The sequence below is a fragment of the Leptonychotes weddellii genome, chromosome 15 (assembly GCF_054177405.1).
Source record: "Leptonychotes weddellii isolate Sample4059 chromosome 15, ASM5417740v2, whole genome shotgun sequence".
Taxonomy (NCBI): domain Eukaryota; kingdom Metazoa; phylum Chordata; class Mammalia; order Carnivora; family Phocidae; genus Leptonychotes; species Leptonychotes weddellii.
This window is the reverse complement of record NC_138383.1, coordinates 4,500,814-4,526,300: the sequence shown is the minus strand read 5'-3', so window position 1 is coordinate 4,526,300 and position 25,487 is coordinate 4,500,814. Positions and strand designations below refer to the sequence as shown.

Genomic DNA, 25,487 nt, shown 5'->3' with positions numbered 1-25,487 from the left:
TATAAATAGCACAGACTCTGTGCCAGCCCCCTTCTAAACCTGAGGGATACAGCAGTGAACAAGACAGATAAGTCCCTGTTCTTGTGTGACTTAATTTTGGAGGGGGTGTAGATAATACACGTGTAAACCGCAAAGTAAGTGCTCGAGAAGGCAGCGAAAGGGGGAGGTGATGGAGGGCTGGGTGGCTCCCTGAGGCCTGACTGGTGAGGAGGGACGATCAGCTGATGGCCATTGCCAAGGCCACGTGGTGGGAAGGGGTGCGGTGGGTGCCAGGGCTGCAGGGAGGGAGTGGAAGTAGGAGTATCTGCAGTAGTCAGGGAGTCGATTCTGGGAGGCTGTGCAGGAGCGCAGGTTCTGTTCTTGGTGTGATTAGAAGCCATTGAAGGGTGGTGCCTGGGTGGCTTAGTTGAGCATCCGACTCAATGACCTGAGATCAAGCCCAGTGTCGGGCTCTGCTCTCAGCACAGGGGCAGGAGGGGGTTCTGCTTGAGATTCTCTCTCTCCCTCTGCCCCCAAATTGCCCTCAAAAAGAAAAAAAAAAAAAGCCATTGAAGGAAAAAGTAGGATCTGATTTTAAAGGATTCCACTAAAGGCCTTAAAGAAGCTGATTTGAGGATGCAAAAAGGCAGCTCAGTGTCCTGAGTGGCCCCCTTATGTGTAATTTGCATGTGTGAGGCCCTGTGAGCTGGGTGATCTCTAGGAATTTCTTTCTTGGCAGTTGCGTCTCTGGCCCCTCCTTCCCTCCCTCCCTTCGGTCTATATTTGAGTGTCTATTCCAGGCACTGTTTGGAGGGTGTTTTGTTGAACAAACAGAGAGATGTTCGTGCATTCGTGGAGCTTTCTAGTGGGTGAGAGAGAAGTAGGAATTCTTTTTAAAAACAGTTTTTATTGAGCTATAATTCACATGCCGTACAATTTACCCATTTAAAGTGTACAGTTCAGGGGTGCCTGGGTGGCTCAGTCATTAAGTGTTTGCCTTCAGCTCAGGTCATGATCCCAGGGTCCTAGGGTGGAGCCCCACATTGGGCTCCCTGCTCAGCGGGAAGCCTGCTTCTCCCTCTCCCCTCCCCCTGCTTGTGTTCCCTCTCTCGCTGTGTCTCTCTCTGTCAAATAAATAAATAAAATCTTTAAAAAAATAAAAATAAAGTGTACAGTTCAGAGGTGCCTGGGTGGCTCAGTTGGTTAAGGGTCTGACTCTTGATTTTGGCTCAGGTTATGATCTCAGGGTTCTGAGATTGAGCCCTGCATTGGGCTCTGTGCTGGGCATATAACCTGCTTAAGATTCTCTTTCTCCCTCTCCCCTCCCACCCCCATGCTCATGCTCTCTCAAAAAAAAAAAAAAAAAAAGAAGGTATAATTCAGGGACTTTTAGGATATTCACAGAAGTGTGTTCATTGCCACAACAAATGTTAGAATATTTTTATTACCCCCCAAAAGAACCCTTACGTCTTAGCCATCTGATATTAGAAAATAGAAATGTAAAGGAGCGGAGGGTATAGAAGTATGGGCTGGGGGTGGGGGGCTGGCTTGCAATTTAATATTATAACGGTTATTTATATGTAACACACACACATATATATACGTATATGTATATCTGTAAAATTACAGATGGAGTTGCCGGGGAAGGCTGAAAAGGTAACATTTAAGTTGTAGGGGATGAAAAATACTTTTCCCTTCACTCTCCTGTGTTCTCAGTTGAGACCCCCTGTAATAAAGATTAATAAGAAGAAAAAGCAATCAGAAGTTTATTCACACATGTTCCTCATGTATACATGAAGGAAGCCCAGGGGAGAGTGAGTAATTCCCTAGGCTGGCTTAGAATTTAGGCTTTATATACTATCTAAATAGGGAAAGGGGAGGAGGAATGGAGGCCTCTTACAGGAGAGTAAATGATTTTATGGAAGGATGAGCAGACCCGTAGAAGAATAGATGGGAGATAGGATAGCTTGTGACATACCGTTGGTGTCTGGTCTCCTTTCTTATGACAAGAGCCGATCTTCCCTGTCTGATGAGACTCCCAGAGGTGATTTATAACAGTTCAGTTCCTTTTGGAGGCTCTTTCTTTAGGCAGATGAGGAGAGTTCAAAGAAAGCCTGTACCCATATTTGCTGTTTTTTGAGTGCCTACAGCTCAACATAATCAATATATTAAAGCATGTTTTGGGGTGGCACGTTCTGCTACCCTCCAAAGTCGAGACCTTAGAGCGGTAAGTGAAATGGGAAGGTATTGGAGGGTTTGAGAGGGATTGAATGTGATCTCACTCTGTGCCCTCCATCCTCGCAGGACGTGGGGATTGTCTTATTTTAGTATCCTACTAGAAAGGGCTCCCTTTAATATCTCACTGAATTGAATGGGGAATGATTTGCACCTGAGTGCTGGCTGGCTTAATTGTATTTTAATAGTCTATAGAGTATATAAATTGGTTCCTACTTATTTGGGGCTTGAAATATAAAATACCAGAATCCTATACCTGATCCTATCCAACTACAAGAGTACTATCAGTTACTTGGAGTCTAAAGAGTTTTTGCTTCCAGGGAAGACGTGAGTTTTTATGGTGGGGGAAAAAAGGTTTTTCCTATTGGTTAGAACAGACTACCTTTTTTGTGTCGCTAATTCAGTTATGTAAGTCAGATAGATCTCTATGAGGTTTCTTTTTTTTTGTAAAAATATTTAAAGATGGCAGAGGAGTAGATATTACCCTATCGGCAGGCAGAGTAAGAAACGTAATCTTTTGGGTGGGAGGATGGGTTGGCCTCGTGGTGGGTATTGAGGAGGGCACGTTCTGCATGGAGCACTGGGTGTTGTGCACGAACAATGAATCATGGAACACTTCATCTAAAACTAATGATGTAATGTATGGGGATTAACAAAAGAATAAAAAAAAAAAGGAAAAGACATTCGAATCCCTAAAAAAAAAAAGAAACGTAATCTTTTATAAATGTCTTTAGCATAATCACATTAAACAACTTAAACTTTAGCTACATGGTCTCATTGAATTCTTTTGGTTAAGTGGTAGCACGCCTATTTTATAAACGGGGAAGTGAAACTTGGAGGCATGGAGTAACTTGTCTAAAAACCATATGACGAAGAAGTGGCCGAGCACAGCACAGACTCTGAAGCCCACATTTTTTTTTTTTTAAAGATTTTATTTATTTATTCATGAGAGACAGAGAGAGAGAGAGAGGCAGAGGGAGAAGCAGGCTCCCAAGGAGCAGGGAACCCGATGCGGGACTCGATCCCAGGACCCTGAGATCATGACCTGAGCCGAAGGCAGACGCTCAACCATCTGAGCCACCCAGGCTCCCTGAAGCCCACATTTTTGACCCCAGCTTCTCCCGTACCCAGCTGTGGAGCACGGGTGCTGACGTCACTTTTGAAGAGTTTTCACCCTGCACAACTTAGTTTTGAAGGAGTCAGAGTGGAGGGAGATTGAGTTCTTACAAGGTGTTTTTACAGTATGAGTATAGCAGGGTGGGGGAGATTTCTGTCCTGCCTGAAGTATCCTTTCTGAGAAGGACACGCGTGGATGTGTGCTTTCAGCTTAGTATGAGAGAATTGTGTTCGGCTGTTAATAAAGGATCACCCAGGGCGCCTGGGTGGCTCAGTTGGTTAAGCGACTGCCTTCGGCTCAGGTCATGATCCTGGAGTCCCGGGATCGAGTCCCGCATCGGGCTCCCTGCTCCGCGGGGAGTCTGCTTCTCCCTCTCCCACTCCCCGTTTGTGTTCCCTCTTTCGCTGTGTCTTTCTCTGTCAAATAAATAAATAAAATCTTTAAAAAAAAAAATAATAAAGGATCACCCAGGTGGCGCTTTCACCTTGTTCTCTGAGGCAAGGATGGGGTCCCAGAGGGACACCCTGGAGCAAAGAGCATTGCAGGCAATGGAAATGTTTGCCAGACCATGTAGAGGACGGAGCTTTGACGAACGTCAGTGAAAATATGATAGCATTTTATCTCTTTTCAGTTTTCAGGGGAAAACACTTCGATATTTTGTTTTATTTTTTCAGGTCTGCGCAGAGCACTATGGGAAAAGCAATAGATGCGTTCAGTAAGTATTTTCTGTGTCGGAAATGCAAGAGCTGTTCGGGAACAGCTACAACATTTGCCTTTCCCCCTTTCCCCAGTAACTTTGGATTGATGATCCTCCAGTGTTTTTGTTCTTCCAGGTATGCGGCTCTGCAGTTCAGTAGTCGTCTCAGCCAGGGTCTAACTGGGGTGTGTGCAGGATGGACGGGAACCTGACTGCCCGGCCTGGTGCCGTTCGGGAGAGACACAGGGAGGTGCAGAGAGCTCAGGGACTGGTGCTTGACAAGGCAGTGAGGACACACAGACCATCTCCTCAGAACCGAGTTTGGAAGAACAGTTGGGCTTGTCTGCAGAGGGTTCTTCCTGGCTACGCCTCCCTACGTGTTTATTTTGTGTTAGTCTCACAACCGCTCTGTGAGTATCCTAGAACACACACCTCCCATTCTCTCCATTTTATACAAGAGAGAATTGAGGCTTAGCTAAAGAAATTATTTACCCAAGGTCAGATAGTTAGTACACTGCTGAGGTGGGATCCGAGCCCTGACTGTGACAGGCAAAGTCAATGATTCCCGTAACAGCCGTCTTGTGGTTCCTTCAGAAACCGGCAAACATGGCTTCTGGGTCTCATACGGCCTGATGTGGGCCAGTTCTTTGCTTCTGCCTGTAGCTCTCTCAGCCTCTTTTTCTCCCAAGGAGAGATTCTGACCACTGTCTAGTGGGGAGCAGCCTTTTAGGGGCCATGTTGTTTGAGTTAGGCCCCTTGGCCTTACACGCTCTGCTTGTGGGTAGCCCACAGGTTGCCTTGGGCTAGGGTGCAAGTTCTTGATCTAATCAGCCATGGCCTAAGTCAGAGGACACAAAGCACACAACTTCTAGCCAAGAATTCATGTGGTCGCCTTTTTTATTTTTTTTAATTTTTTTTTTTTTTCAAGATTTTCTTTATTTACTTGTCAGAGACAGAGAGAGAGGGAACACAAGCAGGGGGAGTGGGAGAGGGAGAAGCAGGCTTTCCGCCGAGCAGGGAGCCCGATGCGGGACTCGATCCCAGGACTCTGGGATCATGACCTGAGCGAAGGCAGACACTTAACGACTGAGCCACACAGGTGCCCCTTATTTATTCTTAATCATCACATTCCCTCTATCGATGCTGTGATGCATGTTGTACAGAAAAGGCTCCTGCTTATCTGAAAAGCATTTCATTCCTCAACCGAATGTATATGTTTGATAGGATTCTAGAAAGTTTTTTAAAATTTATTTCTTGGTCTTGAAACAATCCTGAAGTCCATCTGGAAGAAGAAATCAGAATAGCCAAGAGAATTTTTGAGAAGGAGAAGGACTTTCCCTAATAAATATTAAAGTCAATTGTGAATTCATTTGAACACTTTGGAATAGAAAGAGCAGTGGAACTGGATTCTAGAATTGGGCCCACGTCCACAATACAATAAATACAATAAAAGAGACTCTTCAATGAGCAAAGTTAGGGAGAGGAGTGTGTAGGAAAATAGAGTTAATGTAAAATTGAAACTAGAAAAGTAAGTGATTGGGTAAAGAAAAGCCTTTCAAGGGGCACCTGGGTGGCTCAGTCGTTAAGTGTCTGCCTTCGGCTCAGGTCATGATCTCAGGGTCCTGGGATCGCAGGCTCCCTGCTCAGCGGGGAGTCTGCTGCTCCCTCTCCCACTCCCCCTGCTTGTGTTCCCTCTCTCGCTGTGTTTCTCTCTAATAAATAAATAAAATCTTTAAAAATAAAAAAAAAGAAAAAGCCTTTCAAGGATCAGACGATAAGGGAAAAGAATGCCCTTTGGTTGCTTAAACTGTAAAACTTCGTCTATCAAAACAACCTAATAGAGTTAAAATGGCAGGGAAGATATTTGCTTAAGTATAAAATGCAAATTTGAAAGTTTTCCATCAAATTTCAAAAGATAAAAAAATAATGGTCCGTGTTATGGGGAGTAGGTATTTATATGCCTAAGACCACGTTGCTGATAGGAATATATATTTGTAGTATTTTCTTTTTTTTTTTTTTTTAAAGATTTTATTTTTATTTATTTGAGAGAGAGAATGAGAGACAGCACGAGAGGGAAGAGGGTCAGAGGGAGAAGCAGACCCCCGCTGAGCAGGGAGCCCGATGCGGGACTCGATCCCGGGACTCCAGGATCATGACCTGAGCCGAAGGCAGTCGCTTAACCAACTGAGCCACCCAGGCGCCCTGTAGTATTTTCTGAAGAGCAATTTGTCAACAAGTTATCAGAAGCCTTAGAAATGTTTGTACGTTTACCCCAGCAACTCCACTAATACTTCAGGAAGTAATTAGGAATTTCTGTTAAGATTTAATGGCTAAGATATCTATATTAGTGAGAAACTGAAAGTAATTGAAATATTTCACTACAAGGCATCGGTACATCTACACAGTAGATTATCCTAGCCATTAAAATGAACTCGATGAATGTTAGAAAATATTTGCTCTCAGGGCGCCTGGGTGGCTCAGTCGTTAAGCGTCTGCCTTCAGCTCAGGTCATCCTGGGGTCGAGCCCTGCATTGGGCTCCCTGCCCCTTGGGAAGCCTGCTTCTCCTTCTCCCACTCCCCCTGCTTGTGTTCCCTCTCTTGCTGTGTTCCTCTCTGTCAAATAAATTAAAATCTTAAAAAAAAAAAAAAAAATTTGCCTATTATGTGAAAACAAATTTTAAAATAGTATGTATAATGAAATTTGTTTCTATTAAAAATTTTTTTTAAGTCTCGAAGAAGATCCATTAAGCTGTTAGATGATATTTTTTCTCTTAATAGGTTTATTGAATATAATTCACACACTGTACAATCACCCATTTAAAGTGTACAGTTCAGTGGCCTTTAGTACATTCACGGGGTTCTGCATCCATCACCAGTCAATTATAGGACCTCTTCTTCACCCCAGAAGGAATTTTTGTACCCATTAGCATTCACTCACCATTTCCTCCCCACCACCCCCATCCTCACCCTAGGCATCCATTAATCCGCTTTCTGTCTCTAGACTTGCCTATCCTGGATATTATTTTGTATACATAGAATAGTACTATATGTGCTCTTCTGTGACATGTTTCTCTTACTTATGGTTTTGGTTTTACTTCTGGTCATGGTTTCAAGGCTCATCCATGTTCTAGCATGTTCTGCAGAATGGGTTGTTTGTAGGCGTCATGAATAATGCTGCTCTGAACATCCGTGCACAGGTTTTTGTGTGGATGTACATCTGCACATCTCTGTGTAGGAACCTAGGAGTTGTAGGATTGCTGGGTCCTCTGGTCGCTGTGTTTAACCTTCTGAGAAACCAGCAGATGTTTTCCGGAGTGGCTGCAACCATTTTATGGTCCCACCAGCTGTATCTGAAGGTTCCAGTTTCTCCAGTTTCTCCACTTCCTTGAGTTCTTATCTATCTTTCTGATGATAGCTGTCCCCATGGGTGTAAAGTGGTGTCTCGTGGTTTTGATCAGCATTTCCCTAATGGCTAAGGATGCGGAGCGTATTTTCACATGCTTGTGGGTCATTTGCATCGCGTCTCTAGAGAACTGTCTACTCAGGTCCTTTGCCCGTTTTTTATGGGTTGCCTTTTTATTGCTGAGTTGTAAAAATTCTTTTCTTTTTTTATATATATTTTAAAGATTTTTATTTATTTATTTGACAGAGAGAAAGCGTGGGGCTCGATCCCAGGACCCTGGGATCACGACTCGAGCTGAAGGCAAACACTTAACGACTGAGCCACCCAGGCGCCCGAGTTGTAAAAATTCTTCATATATTCTAGATAAAAGTCTCTTATATGTGATTTGCAAATATTTTCTCCCATTCGTTAGGTTGACTTTTCATTTTCTTGATGGTATCTCTTAAAGCACAAAAGTTTTAAATTTTTGATGAAGGCTGATTTATACATTTTACTTTTTGCATGTGTTTTTGGTGTCCTAAGGTTTTGCTTAGCCCCAGGTCGCAAAGATTTGCTCCTGTATTTTCTCCTAAGACTTTTACAGTTTCAGTTCTGATATTTAGGTCTGGGATCTATTCTGGGCTCATTGTTATTTATGTTGTGAGGTGGGAGTCCAACTTCAGTCCTCTGCATGTGGCCACCTAGTTGTCCTGTTGAAAAGACTGTTCTTCTTCCCCACTGAATTGTGTTGGCGTCCTTGTCAAAAATCAATTGACTGTAAATGTGACTGTTTATTTCTAGATGCATTTGTCTGTCCTTATGCTGGTACCATGCTTTGCTGATGACTATCAAGCTTTGAAGTTGGAAAGTGTGAGCCCTCCAACTTTGTTCTTTTTCAAGATTATTTTGGCCATGGTGGGCCCCTTGAATTTCCGTATGAATTTTAGGATTGGTTTGTCTATTTCTATAAATAGATGATGTTGTGTTGTTGTTTTTAATAGGCTTCATTATTTTAGAGCTGTTTTAGATTTTTAAAAATTTATTTGAGAGAGTGAACAAGTGAGAGAGAGAAGCAGACTCGCCACTGAGCAGGGAGCCCTATGTGGGGCCCGATCCCACGACCCTGGGATCACGACCCAAGCTGAAGGCAGACACTTAACTGACTGAGCCACCCATGCGCACCCCATTATAGCCGTTTTAGGTTCACAACAAAATTGAGAAGGAGGAGAGCCCCCCGCTCTCACACATGCACCGTCTCCCCCACTATCCGTGTCCCCCACCAGAGCGGCGCATTTGTTACGGTTGATGCACCTGCTACATTCACACATCATCATCACCCAGAGTCCACAGTTCACGAGGGTGCACCCTTGGTGGTGTACATATTATGGGTTTGGACAAATGTATGATGACATGTAGTCACCGTTACGGTATCATTCTAGATTATGTTTTAAAATTTCTTTTTGTTAAATATTCTGATTATTCAGAAACAAATATGCTTTGCTAATGTTATTTTTTAAAATTAAAAGTATTTTATTTATTTATTTTTTTAATTCTTATGTTAATCCCCATCCATTACATCATTAGTTTTAGATGTAGTGTTCCATGATTCATTGTTTGTGCATAACACCCAAAAGTATTATTTTAAACCTTGTATTAATCATAATTTTTTTCCTGGAAATACGTGAAAATGTCTTACTGCATTTAGTCTTACTACATTTCAGTGAGATTAGAGAAAAAAGTATATCCTCTTCTGCATGTGGCGAAATTCAGGACAGACCGTTTGTGTCTTGTGTAACTTTTGTAGTCAGCAGTTGAGTAAGAACTAAAATCTGGAGCCACTATTCGTTTAGGACTAGTTTAAATCAGTGGCCTTAAACTATGAAATGTAAGCAGGTTCAAAAAGACAGTTAAAACATGCAGTTTTTAGACCTGCATTTTCCATTGCAGATTTCCACCACATTGAACAGTGTAAAAACAGACGTTAAAGTAGTCCTAAGCAAATATGCAGAACTAAAGCTTCGGTCCCAGATCCAGAGAACTGAGAATCTCAGGAAGGGGTGTGGCAGCCTCGGTGCAGTCAGCAAGCTCCCTGGGTGGCAGTTGTCATCTGGAGTCCAGTCTTCAAGCCGCTCTGCAGTCGCTCCCTCCCCCGGGACGTTAGCACGCTTCCAGCCATTGACGCCCTTAGCCTAACTTGCGCTCAAGTCTGTTCACATAGTCTTGTTTTGTTTGATCCTATTTTCTCTGTTCCATGTTGTTGTTTTAGATTCAAGCTGGAGAATGTGTTGGGGAAAACACCACTGTAGAATATATCTAAGCAGGTGGAATAAACATTTTATTTACAGGACAGATTTAGTTCATCCCTTCAGCATCTGAATCCTTAACCTCAGTCCCACTGTATTTGTCTACTGGCATTATTGACAAGGGGTGTCTGGGTTGAGTAAATGTTTTAGAATTTTGGGGTAATTAAAATCTAATTAAGCAGTCTTACATTGTTTTCTTTCTTACAGGAAAGTCTCTTAAGTTATGTGTCACCAAGGAGATGCTGCTCCTTAGTATTACAACTGCTTATACAGGTAAGGGGATTAATGGCGGTTTGGGTTTTCTGTGGCTGCATGATGACAGTGAGGACTGAAAACAACCACCATATAATTCTTTCTCACAGCTCTGTGCACTGATGGGGCTCAGCTGAATGATTCTTCTGATGGTCTTAATTGAGGTCTCTTCTGGGTCCTTTTAGAGGCAGCTGGGGCCACAGCTTCTCGATAGTTTCCTTTGCATGTCTGAAGGGATTAAATGCAAGGCTGGGTGTCTGTCTGTTCACCATAGTCTCTGTGGCTGCATGACGCCCTCCCAAGTGATCCCTTCCTTCTGACCCAAGAGGAAGGCCAGATTGCTTAGGGGCTCCAAAAAGAGCAAAAAGAGAAACAACCAGACTTTCTGAAGGCTTAAGCCTGGCACGAGCCCAGTGTCACTTTGACTGCATTTCCCTGGTGAAAGCATATCACAGAGCCAGCCCAAACTCAGTGTGGGAGGATTCTACACAAGGGTGGAACCCTGGAGGCATGGTTCATTGCAACCAGTGATTTTAAGGCAAAATGGAGCTCTGCAGAAAATAACCCTGAGTAAATCCTTCTAACTTTCTGTGGATTCGTATACTTTCTAATGACATGGAATGAGCTCTGTGGCTTACCGGAGTCCCCAGAGCGCTCTCAGATTCTCAGAATCTGTTTCCTTTTAAAAGGTGCTGTTGTGTTGAGGTGCCTGGGTGGCTCACACGGTTAAGCGTCTGCCTTCGGCTTAGGTCCTGGGATCGAGCCCCACGTTGCGGGGGGAGGTCCATGCTCAGTGGGGAGTCTGCTTCTCCCTCTGCTCCCCCCCCCCCCGCTCATGCTTGTGTGCGTGTGCTCTCTCTCGCTCTGAAATAAATAAAATCTTTAAAAAAAGTGCTATTGGGGCGCCTGGGTGGCTCAGTCATTAAGCGTCTGCCTTTGGCTCAGGTCATGGTCCCAGGGTCCTGGGATCGAGCCCCGCATCAGGCTCCCTGCTCCGCGGGAAGCCTGCTTCTCCCTCTCCCTCTCCCCCTGCTTGTGTTCCCTCTCTCCCTGTGTCTCTCTGTCAAATAAATAAAAAATCTTTTTTTAAAAAAAGTGCTATCATGTTAAAAAAAAAAAGTGTCATAATGTGCCAGTGATTACTTTTGCCTTTATTTGCCTTATAGGTATAAACATTTTTTTTTGAGAAGTAGAATAAACGGTAAACGTCTTTAAAATTCAGTTAAGTTTTGTAGCATTAAGGAATGAGGTCTTCTGCTGATTGACCTTAATTTTTTAGCCCTAATTTTTAAAACTTCTTTTTCTGGGAAAAACAGTTTAATGAAAACATTTTATCTTTAAGCAAAGGTAGATAATATACATTGGTTTTCCAGACCTACATTCCTGTTAACCTTGGAGAGCTATTAACAAGGGTAAAAAGCATTAAAAAATCACTATTACAGACTTACATGGGTACCATCCTCTGTCCATCCCGTCTCCACACGGAGGATCATTTTGTTTGTTTTTAATATTTATTTATTTATTTGAGAGAGAAGGCGTGTGTGCGTGCGTGTGCACAAGCAGGAGGGAGGGGCGGAGGGAGGGAGAGAATCTCAAGCAGACTCCCCGCTGAGCACGGAGCCTGATGTAGGGCTTGATCCCACAACCTGAGATCATGACCTGAGCTGAAATCAAGAGTCAGACGCTCAACTGACTGAGCCATCCAGATGCCCCGAAGGACGATTTTTAACAGAAGGGTTAAAGGGTTTGCTTCTTTGAGTTGTGTATTTTTAAAGATTTTTTTTTTTTTTTAAGATTTTATTTATTTATTTGACAGAGACAGCGAGAGCAGGAACACAAGCAGGGGGAGTGGGAGAGGGAGAAGCAGGCTTACCGCTGAGCACGGAGCCCAATGTGGGACTCGATCCCAGGACTCTGGGATCATGACCTGAGCCGAAGGCAGACGCTTAACGACTGAGCCACCCAGGCGCCCCTAAAAGTATTTTTAGACTTTTAATAGTGTCCCGTTTGTCTGTAATGTGTTTTTCTTTTTCTTTTCATTTCCTTTTCCAACCTTTTGTCTCTGAGCTTCAGCATGGATATTTTCTTTCTTTCTTTTTTCTTTTTTTTTTTTTAAGATTTTTATTTATTTGAGAGAGAGAGAGAGAGCACAAGCAGGGGGAGGGCAGAGGGAGAAGCAGACTCCCCACTGAGCAGGGAGCCCGATGTGGGACTTGATCCCAGGACTCTGGGGTCATAACCTGAGCCGAAGGCAGACGCTTAACGACTGAGCCACCCAGGCGCCCATTGAGTTGTGTATTTTTATCCGAAATACGTGGCAACTGCCATCTTGTGGCTAATTCCATTTCATCAGCTACGTAGCATAAAACTGCTCTGCTTGAGGGGAGTAACGTGTCAGGCTGAATGAATTTTATTGTGTATGTATATAAAGCTCAAATACCACCAGCCATGAAGAAGAACCCGGAATGGAGATTGTGAATGTATAATTAAATCTGCTTTTTTCCTAAAGGTCTGGAATTGACTTTCTTCTCTGGTGTCTATGGAACGTGTATTGGTGCTGTAAATAAATTCGGAACAGAAGAGAAAAGCCTCATTGGACTTTCTGGCATTTTCATTGGCATTGGAGAAATCTTAGGTTGGTTTACAAAATGTTTTTATGTGAAATCAGTTCGTTGTAGTTATCATAGGTATTGTAAGTGTACTTCACTTCTCTGTCCTTGAATTTTAATTTCCTTGCTTGTTTTTATCAGTCAAAACTGTAAGTAGGAAAACATACAGTCTCTCCCAGCTTTTTCTCTTAAAATACTTAGGGAAAGTGTCCTCTGAATCTCTGACACGAGCTGGATGTGCCTCGAGACAATCCACTTGGAACTCTTAAGTCCTGGAGTTTGTGTCAGACTCCACAGGTCCAAGGGCTCAGTCCCGCAAAGACGCCCTCACTTCCGGTGCCCCTTGTAAGTCCCGGGTCCACAGGCTACCTTCTGTCTGACATGGCTGCGAGTTTGGAGGTTCCCATGAGCCCCCAGGAAAATGCTCTACTTACCACTAAAGCTTATTATAAAGGATACAGATGAACAGGCAGATGAAGAAGCACATAGGGCAAAGACCAGGAGGGTCCCAAGCACAGACACCTCTGTCCCTGTGGAGTCAGGGTATACTACCCTCCCAGTACGTGGATGTGTTCACCAACCAACCAGGGTAGGTCTCCCACACCTACTGTTTAGGGTTTTGTTTTTTTTTTTAAAGATTTTATTTATTTATTTGACAGAGACAGAGACAGCGAGAGCAGGAACACAAGCAGGGGGAGTGGGAGAGGGAGAAGCAGGCCTCTCGCCGAGCAGGGAGCCCGATGTGGGACTCGATCCCAGGACCCTGGGATCATGACCTGAGCCGAAGGCAGTCGCTTAACCAACTGAGCCAGCCAGGCGCCCTGTTTAGGGGTTTTTACAGACATTTCATTACAGAGGCAGGGTTGATGAGATCATTGGCCAATGACGATTGAACTCAATCTCCATCCCCTCTCCCCGGTGCTGAGCCTGGGGGCCGGGGCTGAAGGTTCCAACCCTCTAAGCAAGTCTTGGTCCTTCTGCGACCAGCCCCCATCCTGCAGCTAACTAGACCACCCCGAAGTCCCCTCAGGAATCACCTCATTTGCGTAAACTCCGGTGTGGTCAAAAGGGAGTAATGGAGAACAGAAGACACGCCTGACACAGGACATTTCCAGGGCTCTAGGAGCAGCTCTGGGCCAGAGGGCGGGGAGGAGGACAGACAAGGCAAAGACCAATGTGTATCTTTATTGTGCCACACTAGGTGTTCCTTTTCTTCCAAATGTTTTTTATTCAAATTCCAGTTAGTTAACATACAGCGTAATATTAGTTCAGGTGTACGACATAGGGATTGAACACTTCCGTGCCCCTCCCGCTGCTCGGCGCAACGCCTGCAGGTATCCCTCGGTCAGCAAGGCTGGTTCGATGCCTGCAGCGCCGTGCTGGATACGGTCCTCTAGGGGGAGCTTTCCAGGTCATCAGATACTCACTGTGCATCCATTGTATGAACAAGAGACTCCCCACCCCCATGGAGCTCATGGCTTAGGGAGGAGCACAGACAGTAAAAACCCATAGGACCCTTAGAGTGGCCGGCGGTGATCAGCGTGACGGGGAGAGCAGACTTCTGTGGTTTTTGTTCCCTGCTTTACTGCCCACACCTGGAACCATACCGGGTGTTTATATGTGTTTGAACATGTGGAATACAGTGAGAGTAATTGTCTTAATGTTTTTGCTCATTCTAATATCTGTGACAGTTCTGGGGGGTTCTTTGGGTTTTTTTTTTTTACAACTATTGAAATATAACCCGTGCCATATATGTCACCCACTTAAAGTGTATGGGTCAGTGTTTTTTAGTACATTCACAGGGTTGTGAGTCATCCCTACAGTCTAATTTTAGAACATGTTTCTTGCCCTTCCCCAGGCAACTGCTAATGTACTTTCTCTGTAGATTTGCTCATCCTGGACTCTCATGTAAATGGAATCAGAGAATACATGGTCTCTTAGGTCTGGCTTCTTTCATTTAGCATAATGTTTCCAAGGTTCTTCCACGTTCTAGCACGTATTAGCATCATCCTTTCTTATCACTAGATAATATTTAATTTTACGGATATGTCACATTTTACTATTTGGGTTGTTTCCACTTTTGGCCATTATAACTAATGCTGCTGTGGACATGTATGTACAGTTGTTGTGTGAATATATGTTTTCATTTCCCTTGGGTATATAACGCACTGGAATTGCTGGGTCATATGATAACTCCACATTTGACTGCTTTTTCTCCTCATGATGGGTCCGATTTTCCTGCTTCTTTGCCTGGTCATACTGGAGATACCAGACTTTGTGAACTGCTGGATATTTTTGTATTCTTATAAATACTCTTGAGCTTTGTTCTTGGCTGCAGTTCATTTACTTGGAAACAATATGATTCTTTTGGGGCTTGCTTTTAAGGTTTGTTGGACAGGACCAGAGCAGTGCTCAGACAAGGGCTAATTATTCCTCACTCTTGAGGGAAGACCCTTCTGTGCACACCCAGTGCCTGTGAGTCGTAAGATTTCCTGTCTGGCTGAGGGGATGAGGCACTATTCCCAGCCCAGGCTGGGGCGCTAATACATCTAATATATCTAACCCTCTTGGTTGGTTCTTTCAGGGGCCTCTGCTAATTTACTCACAGTATGTGCTGATCAGCACTTAGGGAAGACTCAGAGGGACCCTCTGTAGATCTCTGGAATTGTCTCTCTGTGCAGCTTTCCTTTCGGATAGCCTGTTGTGGAACTCTAGCCACTTAGGTATCCCTCCCTTCAGGGGGGCTGTGGGCTCCCTTCCTTCACTTCCTGTCTCAGAGATCACTGCCCTTTGTTGTCTGATATCTCGTGTCTCCAAACTTACTGCTTCATATTTTTTGTGCTTTTTTTTTTTTTTTTTAGGCAGGTGCTAAGTCTACTCCCTGTTACCCCACTGACCTAGAAGTCTATTCTGATTTTTAAATTTTCTTCTGTTTCAATGGTTATTTTTTATTTTTAATATTTGTGTTTGCTTTCCCTTGATTAAATTAGTTGTTGGTTTATCTGTTTTATTTATTTTTTTCAAAGAAACAAAATTTTGATTTATTAATCTGGCCTTGTGTTTTTCTATTCTCTATTCCATTGGTTCTGCAGGTGGAAGCCTCTTTGGCCTGCTGAGCAAGAATAATCGTTTTGGTAGAAATCCAGTTGTGTTGTTGGGCATCCTGGTGCATTTTATAGCTTTTTATTTGATATTTCTCAACATGCCTGGGGATGCCCCTATTGCTCCTGTTGAAGGGACTGATAGCAGCGCTTACATCAAATCCAGGTATAGTGACTGTCATTTTTCTAGTGATTTAAGGAAGGGTGGGAGGTAATGGGTGGCTAGATATTCAGAATGGAGCAGTTAATCATTTTCTGAGTCTGTTCTCTTTATAAGGTCATCTGTCAAATGTTAATGGAGCCAGAATTATTTTAAATAGGAGCTCGTGAGAATCCCAAGTTATTTTATAATTGTTGGTTTTAACCTTTCAGCCCACTAAATGTTTTTCTTGATCTATGAAAGAGCATATAAGTATCTGATGTGATGATATAGGTCTGCTTTCTGAGCAGTGAAGAACGGTGGTGAGGAAAGGGTAGGCCATCCGGTCCATTTACAGTTGGTTATATCCGTTTTGAGGATCTTACTTGCACTCAACTCAAATTCATTATAGATGTAGACATTTATGTCCAGATCCACCATCCAAGGGCGGCCCTGCCCAAACCCAGTGTTTGCTCCCAGATAGTTCATAGACCAGAGTTTGCTTGGACTGTGCAGGTGAGTGCGTTTGAGCATAAATTCTTACGTTGTAGAGTCCAGTGTTTATTTCTTCTTGTTTCATAGTGTTTATACCTTGAAAGTGAAATGCTCTTGTAAGGGAATTGCTTTTACATTGGGAAGGGCTCCAACAAATACTGTTAAGAGTGCTCTTTCTAAATTCATTTTCCTTTTTATGCAGCAAAGAAGTCGCCATCTTCTGCAGTTTCCTGTTGGGTCTTGGGGACAGCTGCTTCAATACCCAGCTGCTTAGTATCTTAGGCTTTCTGTACTCTGAAGACAGCGCGCCGGCCTTTGCGGTCTTCAAGTTTGTGCAGGTAAGCTCCCCTTTGGGCTGGGCTGAGGTGGGTGCCTTTTTTTTTTTTTAAGTGCTTTAACATTGTTTTCTTGATGGGTTTGAAATGAGAGGCAGGGGCATCCTTTAAAGTATTTCTGATTGGACTTAGGAAGCAGCAAAGGGTGTGATTATCTCCCCCGGGCTCCTGTAAGAGATTTTCCGTTCTGGTCTTAGTGCTCAGATGAGAGGCTTCTTGCCTTAGATACCAGAGTCCCTTTGTCACATAGACAAGCCCATTTCTGACTGGGAGTGTACGTTATTTTATTAATTACTCAGTTTCTCACAAAATAAATTTTATTTACTTATTTAAAGATTTTATTTGAGACAGAGCAAGTGGGCACACACGTGGGGGGTGCGGGGAGAAGCAGGCTTCCCGCTGAGCAGGGAGCCCCACTCGGGGCTCGATCCAGGACCGGACCTTGGGGTCGTGACCTGAGCTGAAGTAGGATGCTCAACCGACTGAGCCACCCAGGCACCCCACAAAATACTATTTTAAATAACAGAATGCCACTTGCCGGATGGTTGCCGGCTCTCAGTGGGAGTTTACGGTGCGCGTTTGTGAGCTGGTGACTGGGGGTCGGTGGGGTCATCTGGGTGCATCTTCTGACCTGGTCTGTTTCTTCTCAGTCCATCTGTGCAGCCGTGGCATTTTTCTACAGTAACTACTTGCTGCTTCACTGGCAACTCCTGGTCATGGTGATATTTGGATTCTTTGGGACGATTTCATTTTTCTCCGTGGAGTGGGCCGCCGCCGCCATCGTGGCCCGGGGCTCTGACTACCGAAGCATTTGACCTGGGGCGCCTGCCAGGTGGGACAACAGCTGCAGGTGGCAGAGGGGAGGAGAGCCCAGTTGAAGAAGCCACCTTCCCTTTCCACAGAGTATTGGATGATGTTCAGGAAGGAAAATCAAAGAATTAAGACTGCTCAGTCTGCCAGGGTTGGTGTTCAAGTTTACAGACATTAGCTATTTAAAACAAGCAGAATAAGGGAAACTTGTTCTGTCAGTTATACTCGTTCAGAAATGTTGTTTTTCAATTCCTCTGTCTCAAGTTCCTTATAATCATGTTATGGAGTGTAAATGTTTTCTTCGCCCTCCTGTTCTCGTTGAAAGATGCTGCCCTGATTCAGAACACTAGGCCGAATGTCAAGTGAAGATTCTTGCTGGGCATGGAGTGTGTGCTACTATGTAATAATAGGGAGCATATGCCCGCCCCACATATGTGTCTGCGAATGACATTTAAATAAATTGTGAGATGCTGAAGTGGAATCTTTGAAAAGATTTGCACTTTCTTCCTCCTTAAACGTTTTGCTTTGGTAAGTTTTCCTACCTTGTCATTCGTAGCAAGGAGTAGCTAATTATTATAAAACGAGGTAAAAATTGCTGAAGTTTTAAAAAGAATCTAACAGGTAAATGAACAAAACACATTAAAAAATATATATATTTTTTGAATTTATTCATTTGAGACACAGAGATAGAGCATGAGCAGGGGGAGAAGCAGAGGGAGGGGGAGAAGCAGACTCCCTGCTGAGCAGGCAGCCCGATGCGGGGCTCGATCCCAGGACCCTGGGATCATGACCTGAGCCGAAGGCAGACACTTAACCATCTGAGCCACCCAGGCGCCCCACCAAAAATTTTTTTAAAGATTTTATTTTTATTTATATGAGCAGAGGGAGAGGGAGCAGACGCCCCGCTGAGTAGGGAGCCCGATGCGGGACTCGATCCCAGGACTCCAGGATCATGACCCGAGCCAAAGGCAGACGCTTAACCAACTGAGCCACCCAGGTGCCCCCCAAAATACATTTAAACAACAACACCAACAATACACATTTACCAGAGGAGGATTTTTGCTAGCATTTTCTTAGAAGATGCAATGCAAAAAAAAAAAAAAAAAAGGAAAGAAAGAAAGAAAAAGGGACATGTAAGCCATTCTGTAGTAGCAGGCTGCCATCTGTCCTAGAGCAGACATCATTCCTCACGTGTGTCTAGGGATGCAGCATAACTATCTGGGGGGCTGTTTAAATGGACTCGTTCACTTTCCTCCATAAGAGCTTGCATTACAAATTCTATTTTTTAAGATTTTATTTATTTGACAGAGACACAGTGAGAGAGGAAACACAAGCAGGGGGAGTGGGAGAGGGAGAAGCAGGCTTCCCGCAGAGCAGGGAGCTCGATGCGGGGCTCGATCCCAGGATCCTGGGATCATGACCTGAGCCAAAGGCAGACGCTTAACAATTGAGCCACCCAGGTGCCCCTACAAATTCTTTCTGATTGACATATAATTCAGAAATCATGAAATTCACCATTTTAAAGTGTACAATTTAGTGTTTCTTTTTTAGTATATTCATGAGGTTGTGCAGAGAAGCACCATGATCTAATTCTAGAACATTCTCATCACCCCAGAAAGAAGCCCCATGCCTTTTAGGAGTCATTCTCCATTGTCTGGCCTGGCGTTGGCAAACACCAGTCTGCTTTCTGTCTCTATGGATTTGCCTGTTTAGCCGTTTCTATGAATGGGAGAGCTCACTTTTACCTGTGATATTTAACTGTAAGAAGGATGAGTTTTATGGCAAGGTAAATTCAGCCAAGAGGACAGACAGTTTTCTATTGTTTTTTTTTAAAGACCGTTTAGAAGTTTGGAGATTTTTATAGTTGGCTTACAAATTTGAAGAAATTCAGTGGAGTGTGATTTTCAGACTTGATGGCACATGTCCTGCAGGGAGTCAGGAAGCTGTGTGGTCAGCTAGAATCCTTAGAGAAATGTCATTTGTGTGGAGCACTAAACTCTTTTGTTCCAGGTTGCGTAAAGTTTTGGTTTTCTTTCTCGAAGTTGACATAAAGCCAGTTTGTTGATCCTATATAAATAATTTGTAAATGCTACTGCAGAATTAATACAAGTGATTTTATTGACTCTTTAAGCACGTGACTGCTTACCCAGGTGTATTAGTTTTCTATCATGGTATAATCATAGATTACCCCAAAACTTAGCCACTTAAAATGACACACACTTACCGTCTTACAGTCTCCGTGGGTCAGGAATCGGCGTGGCTAGGCTGGGTCCTTGGCTCAGGGTCTGTCACAAGGCTGGGTTGGGCTTAACTGGGGAAGGACCCACTGCTCAGCTCACTCTTGCAGGAGTCAGCTCCTCAGAGGCTCCTGGATAAGAATCTTTGTTTCTCATGACTGTTGGCCAAAGGCCACCCTCTCTGTTTCTTGTTACATGGAGCTGTCCTCAGGGCAGCTCACAACGTGGGAGCTGTCTTCATCAGAGAAAGCAAGTAAGAAGAGCCAGGGAATGGTAGCAAGACAGAATTCACAGTCTTTTGTTACTTAATCTCAAAAGTGACATCCCATCACTTGTGCTGTATTCTTTTTGTTAGACGCAAGTCAGTAGTTCTGGATGGTATTCCACAAGGGGTGAGTACCAGGAGTCAGGGATCCTCTGGACCATCTTACGAGGCTGCTTATCACACCAGGCTTAAACTCCCTTGCATTTAAGCTCACACTGGGTAGGCCCTGCATTCCCACATCACACCTCCTGGGCTCTCACTCCATTTGCTCATAATGGATCTGCAAAACGAGGCTGGTAGAGGTTAAGTAGCTTCTGTAAATGACACAGAATACTTCCCTCCAAGAAAGCCATAGCATCTCAAGTTCCCTGGGAGGATTCCTAGTAAGTCGTGTCAAGAAGGAAATGAAATAGGGTGTGGTGCATAGTCAGGAACATGACTTCCGGGCTGCATCCAACCGATATGTGCAATCATACTCATTTGAAATTCTGTACTCACATTGTGTTTTCCGGGGTTTTGTTTTTACTCGGTTTTTTATGTCTATGAATAGTGTCGATCCTGGTGGGCTCTTCAGATGACTGGTAACATTAAGCTCATCTTTTAAATTTTTTTCATATTTGAGTTAAAAAGGAAATGTGACAATGAAATAAAGAGTTTAATTTTTATACTTGTCTCATACACTCTGTCAAATAATTTTATCTTCACATCTGTGCGTAGTAAAAGTCTGAGCTTGGTTTCACATGGGGGGTGTGTGTGCATAAATATGGGTGCGGTGCTCTTTTATCGAAAATTTAATGAGGTATATATTGAAATTTGGTTGAGACTTTGAACAACCTTGATTGAATCACAGATGTCTTCTCCACTAGTATGAAGAGCTCCCCAACCCCTCCCCAGGGTTTTCCCATACCCAAAGGCTTGAAAACTTTTGGTGGGAACATAAAATAGTGCAGCCTCTATGGATAGCAATAGGGTGGTTCCAGAAAAAACTAAAACTAGAATTACCATATGATCCAGCAATTCCATTTCTGGGTATATACCCAACACCACTGAAAGCAGGAACTTGAAGAGATACTTATAACCCGTTTACAGCAGGATTATTTACAGTAGCCAAAACGTGGCAACAACCCAAGTCTCCATCTGCAGATGAATGAACAAACGCAACTGGGCTGTCCATACAGGGGAGAATCGTTCAGCTGTGCAAAGGTGTAAAGCACTAACCCCTACAACACGGATGAACCTTGAGAATATTACACTGAGATATGCCTGTCCCAAAAGGACAAAAAAAACGTGTGTCAAAAACCTAAAACAGTCAAATTCATAGAGACAGAAAGTAGAATAGTAGTTGCCAGGGCCTGGGTGGGTGGAGGAATGGGGAAGTGTGTTTAATGGGGTTAAAAAGAAAACCACAGGCCCAAAATGGCGTCACTTAAACCAAGTCGCCTAATCTGGACTTAACACCTACACTCCTTGCCAGTGTAGCCTGAACTGGTCACCGAGGAATTTTCTGATCAGCATCGATGAGGTAATCTGTCACGTGGGCCTTCTCCAAACTGCAAAGGAAGATGAGGGAACCTGCGTGCTAAGACCCCCTGCCCTTCCCGCCAGGGAAGGTGATCATTTATCGGAGAGAGGGAGAGAGAGATCGCAAGCAAGGGGGAGGGGCAGAGGGAGAAGCAGACTCCACCGAGCAGGGAGCCCGATGCAGGACTCGATCCCAGGACCCTGAGATCACGACCTGAGCTGAAGGCAGACGCTTCACCGACTGAGCCCCCCAGGTGCCCGAATTTTGTTTTTTGACAGCACATATAGAGTGTCCTCTGGGGAAGGTAAGAGTCCTGTGGGTGGACAGTGGTGACGCTTGCGCATCGTGAATGTGCTTAATGCTGCTTAACTGTATACTTCAAAATGGTTAAGATGGTACATTTATGCGTGTTTCACTACAATTAAAAATAATAGGGACGCCTGGGTGGCTCAGTCGTTAGGTGTCTGTCTGCCTTCGGCTCAGGTCATGGTCCCAGGGTCCTGGGATCGCGCCCCACGTCGGGCTCCTTGCTCAGCTTCTTCCTCTCCCACTCCCCCTGCTTGTGTTCCCTCTCTCGCTGTGTATCTCTCTGTCAAATAAATAAATAAAATCTTTAAAAATAATAATAATAAACTGGGAGGAGCATAAGTGATTGTGTTTCAAGGGACCCCGGGACCGCCCCTAAGTTGGAAGATTTACTGGAAGGAATCACGGGAATTAGCTTATAAGTGTACCCACGGCTAAGGTTTATTACGGTGACATGGTAAGGATGGGTCACAGGGGACGAAGACCCAGGCAGAGTCTGGAGGAATCCAGGCCCAGGCTTCCTTAGGCTCTCCCTCCCCTTGTAGCTGGGGCGCACGAGCACCTGGCCCTGGGGGCCCCAACAGACCAGGTTCGGCCAGTCGCTGCTGACAAAGCGCAAAGCCAGAGACACGAGTGGTGGGGAAACGAGAAAGGAATTTATTTCGGTGAGGCAGCAGTGGGAAGACAGCGTCTCAAAGACTGTCTCCAAAGTGCTGAAAACACTTCTAGGTTTATATAAGGACAGTGTGGGACAAAGGTGGGTGGGTATGTGCCGGTGGGCAGTGAAGGTCAGGTTGATTGTCAGTCACGTGGGGTCTTGCGGGCTCAGGACAGTCCTTATTGTTTTGAGGAGGTATTTCCAGTTCCCCTGTGGGATGCTTTGCCCGCAGGGTGTTAGGAGATAAGCTAGAAAGGAGAACTTAATTAGAAAGTACCGACTGAAGTCAGAATGGAGGGGGCTGACGTCCTCTTCCACCCTCCAAGATCGCTAAGAGAGCTCCCTCTTCCCCCAGTGCGGAAAAGGCAGCAACACGTGTGTGACGTTCCTGCCCAGGAGAGCCCACTGGGGACACAGCCCCCAGGGTTTGCACTGGGCTCTCTCTGCCTGGTGCGAGCGGGGATGCCAGACCCCCGGAGAGAAAGCAGACGTTTATGTAACATAAACCACATCGTCTGCCCCAACAGCCAGGGCTCAGTGAGCCACCCTTAGCACTTAACTGTTGGCTAGAAGTGCTCGGAGAGCCTGCATGCCAGCCAAGGACCAGGTCTGCAAGCAGCTTCCCAGGATGGTGGTCTCGGACCTGCCGTGTTAATCCTGTCATGCACAAGCCCAAAGCCGTGTTAAGAAGGGTCTTATAGATAAGGTTGGGATAGTTCTTTCTCATCACCAATGATAAGGAATGGAAAAGCCTACAGAGGGAAAGGTCTTGAAATGAACTAGCCCTGAGTTTAATATCAGACATTTCCTCTAGGGCCACAATCCTTGGAATCCTTGCTCTGCCTGGGGCGCCTGGGGCGCTCAGTCGGTGAGCGGATCAAGCCCCACATTAGGCTCCCTGCTCAGCAGGGAGTCTGCTTCTTCCTCTCCCTCTGCCACTTGTGCTCTCCCAAACAAATAAATAAAATCTTAAAAAAAAATTGCTCTGCCTTGTTTGTACTTGAGAACTATACCTGACTTTAATAGGTAAAAGTCTCCAATTTCCCCCATCTGAGACTTCCCAGGAGCTTTGTATCAGGGGACTTTAGAACTGTCCTCAAGAATGATGATCTCCTGGGGCACCTGGGTGGCTCAGTCATTAAGCATCTGCCTTCGGCTCAGGTCATGATCCAGGGTCCTGGGATCGAGTCCCACATCGGGGTCCCTGTTCAGCAGGAGGCCTGCATCTCCCTCTCCCACTCCTGCTTGTGTTCCCTCTCTCGCTGTCTCTCTTGTCAAATAAATAAATAAAATCTTAAAAAAAAAAAAAGAATGATGATCTCCTAAACCCATTTCTAGGCATGCCTCATTTGAATAAATGTCGAAAACAGGATAGCGAGGATTTGAGGGATTCTAGAAACTGTCACTGCTGTTCTTGAATCATTTTATTATAAATTAAATCATTTAAATAGAATATGTGTATCCTTCCTTTTTCCCTCAAATTGAGACACTCATTTTGGTTTTTTAACACCTTTTTAAATTTTTATTGTATTTTTTAAGATTTTATTTATTTTAGAGAGAACACAAGCAGGGAGAGGGGCAGGAGAGGAAGAGAGAAAATCCCAAGCAGACTCCGCACTGAGCACAAAGCCCAATTCGGGGCTCAATCCCAGGACCCTGAGATCATGACCTGAGCTGAACTTGAGTCGGATGCTTACCCGACTGAGCCACCCAGGCACCCCAACATCTTTTTTTAAAGTAAATTGTACACCCAATATGGGGCTCAAACTCATGACCCCGAGATCAAGAGTCGCATGCTCTACCAACCGAGCCAGCCAGACACCCCTTGAGACACTCATTTTGTAATTGAAAAAAATATTCTTTGTAATATTGTAGTTTTGGAATGTTGGTGAGGTCTGGAGCCAATGGCCAAGAAATGATTCTTGAGACATCTTTGGTGCAAAAAGGCGATTTTATTAAACCATGGGGACAGGACCCATGGGCAGAAAGAGCTGCTGCATGGGGGTTGTGAGGAATGGCTGATTATATACTTGGGAGTTGGGGGAGGTAAGGAAAAAGGGAGGCGTCCAAAAGGACTTTCATATGCTAAGGAGGACCTACAAGATACTGGACGCCTGGCTATTACCAACCTAAGGTTGTTTTTCCCTCCAGCAAAGAATTGAGACAGTTGGGAGTTTCCTGGAGGAATGTAACACATTTCCCCACCCAGAAATGGGGGGGGGGGGTTGCGGGGTGTCACCTTGTGCTTTGTCTTCAGCTTGCCTTGTGCTCTCATCAATATAACCTAAATGTCCACTCTGTTATTTTTGGTCCTCCAAGAAAAGGGAAGTCTCGGGCAAAGTGGATCAAATTCCAGCCATAGAGTGGGACAGATGAATTACTGAAGAGATAATTGGGTTTGAAAAGTTAATGTCTCATTAAACTGTAACTACTTTGGCTTGTTTGGTTGGGTTCTTTTGGTTTAGTTCCCAGCAAGTAAAATACAGACAACTCTTCTCTACAATTCCTATTTCTGAAGAAGAGAACTGTCTATATTTTCTTAAGAAATACGGAAACCCAGGGACACCTGGGTGGCTTAGTTGGTTAAGCATCCGCCTTCGGCTCAGGTCATGATCCCAGGGTCCTGGGATCGAGCCCCGCATCGGGCTCCCTGCTCAGCGGGGAGCCTGCTTCTCCCTCTCCCTCTGCTGCTTCCCCTGCTTGTGCTGTCTCTTTGTCAAATAAATAAATAAATCTTAAAAAAAAAAAGAAATATGGAAACCCATTCCATGGAAATATTCTGACTCTTAAAATTTTGTGATTTCTTTTTTGCTTGTTTCTTTAAAACCTTTTTACTTTATTGAATTAAAAAATAGATGGGGCGCCTGGGTGGCTCAGTTGGTTAAGCGACTGCCTTCGGCTCAGGTCATGATCCTGGAGTCCCGGGATCGAGTCCCGCATCGGGCTCCCTGCTTGGCAGGGAGTCTGCTTCTCCCTCTGACCCTCCCCCTCTCATGCTCTCTCTCTCTCTGTCATTCTCGCTCTCAAATAAATAAATAAAATCTT

The 25,487-nt window shown here is 44.5% G+C and overlaps 2 protein-coding genes across 3 annotated transcripts in view; one reads left to right on the top strand and one right to left on the bottom strand.

Moving 5' to 3' along the window:
• MFSD11 (major facilitator superfamily domain containing 11) overlaps window positions 1-20,621 on the top strand; it is a 28,646-nt gene extending 8,025 nt beyond the window's left edge. For both annotated transcript variants that reach the window (XM_081804426.1, XM_081804425.1), the window contains 6 exons: window positions 4,006-4,046; window positions 9,921-9,986; window positions 12,475-12,600; window positions 15,667-15,841; window positions 16,512-16,647; window positions 17,295-20,621. In XM_081804426.1, coding sequence (XP_081660552.1) covers window positions 4,006-4,046; window positions 9,921-9,986; window positions 12,475-12,600; window positions 15,667-15,841; window positions 16,512-16,647; window positions 17,295-17,459 — 709 coding nt within the window. In that variant the 3' untranslated portion in view covers window positions 17,460-20,621. The remainder of the gene's footprint in view (window positions 1-4,005; window positions 4,047-9,920; window positions 9,987-12,474; window positions 12,601-15,666; window positions 15,842-16,511; window positions 16,648-17,294) is intronic.
• SRSF2 (serine and arginine rich splicing factor 2) overlaps window positions 1-25,487 on the bottom strand; it is a 41,110-nt gene that overhangs the window by 11,497 nt on the left and 4,126 nt on the right. The gene's annotated exons all lie outside the window — the stretch shown is intronic.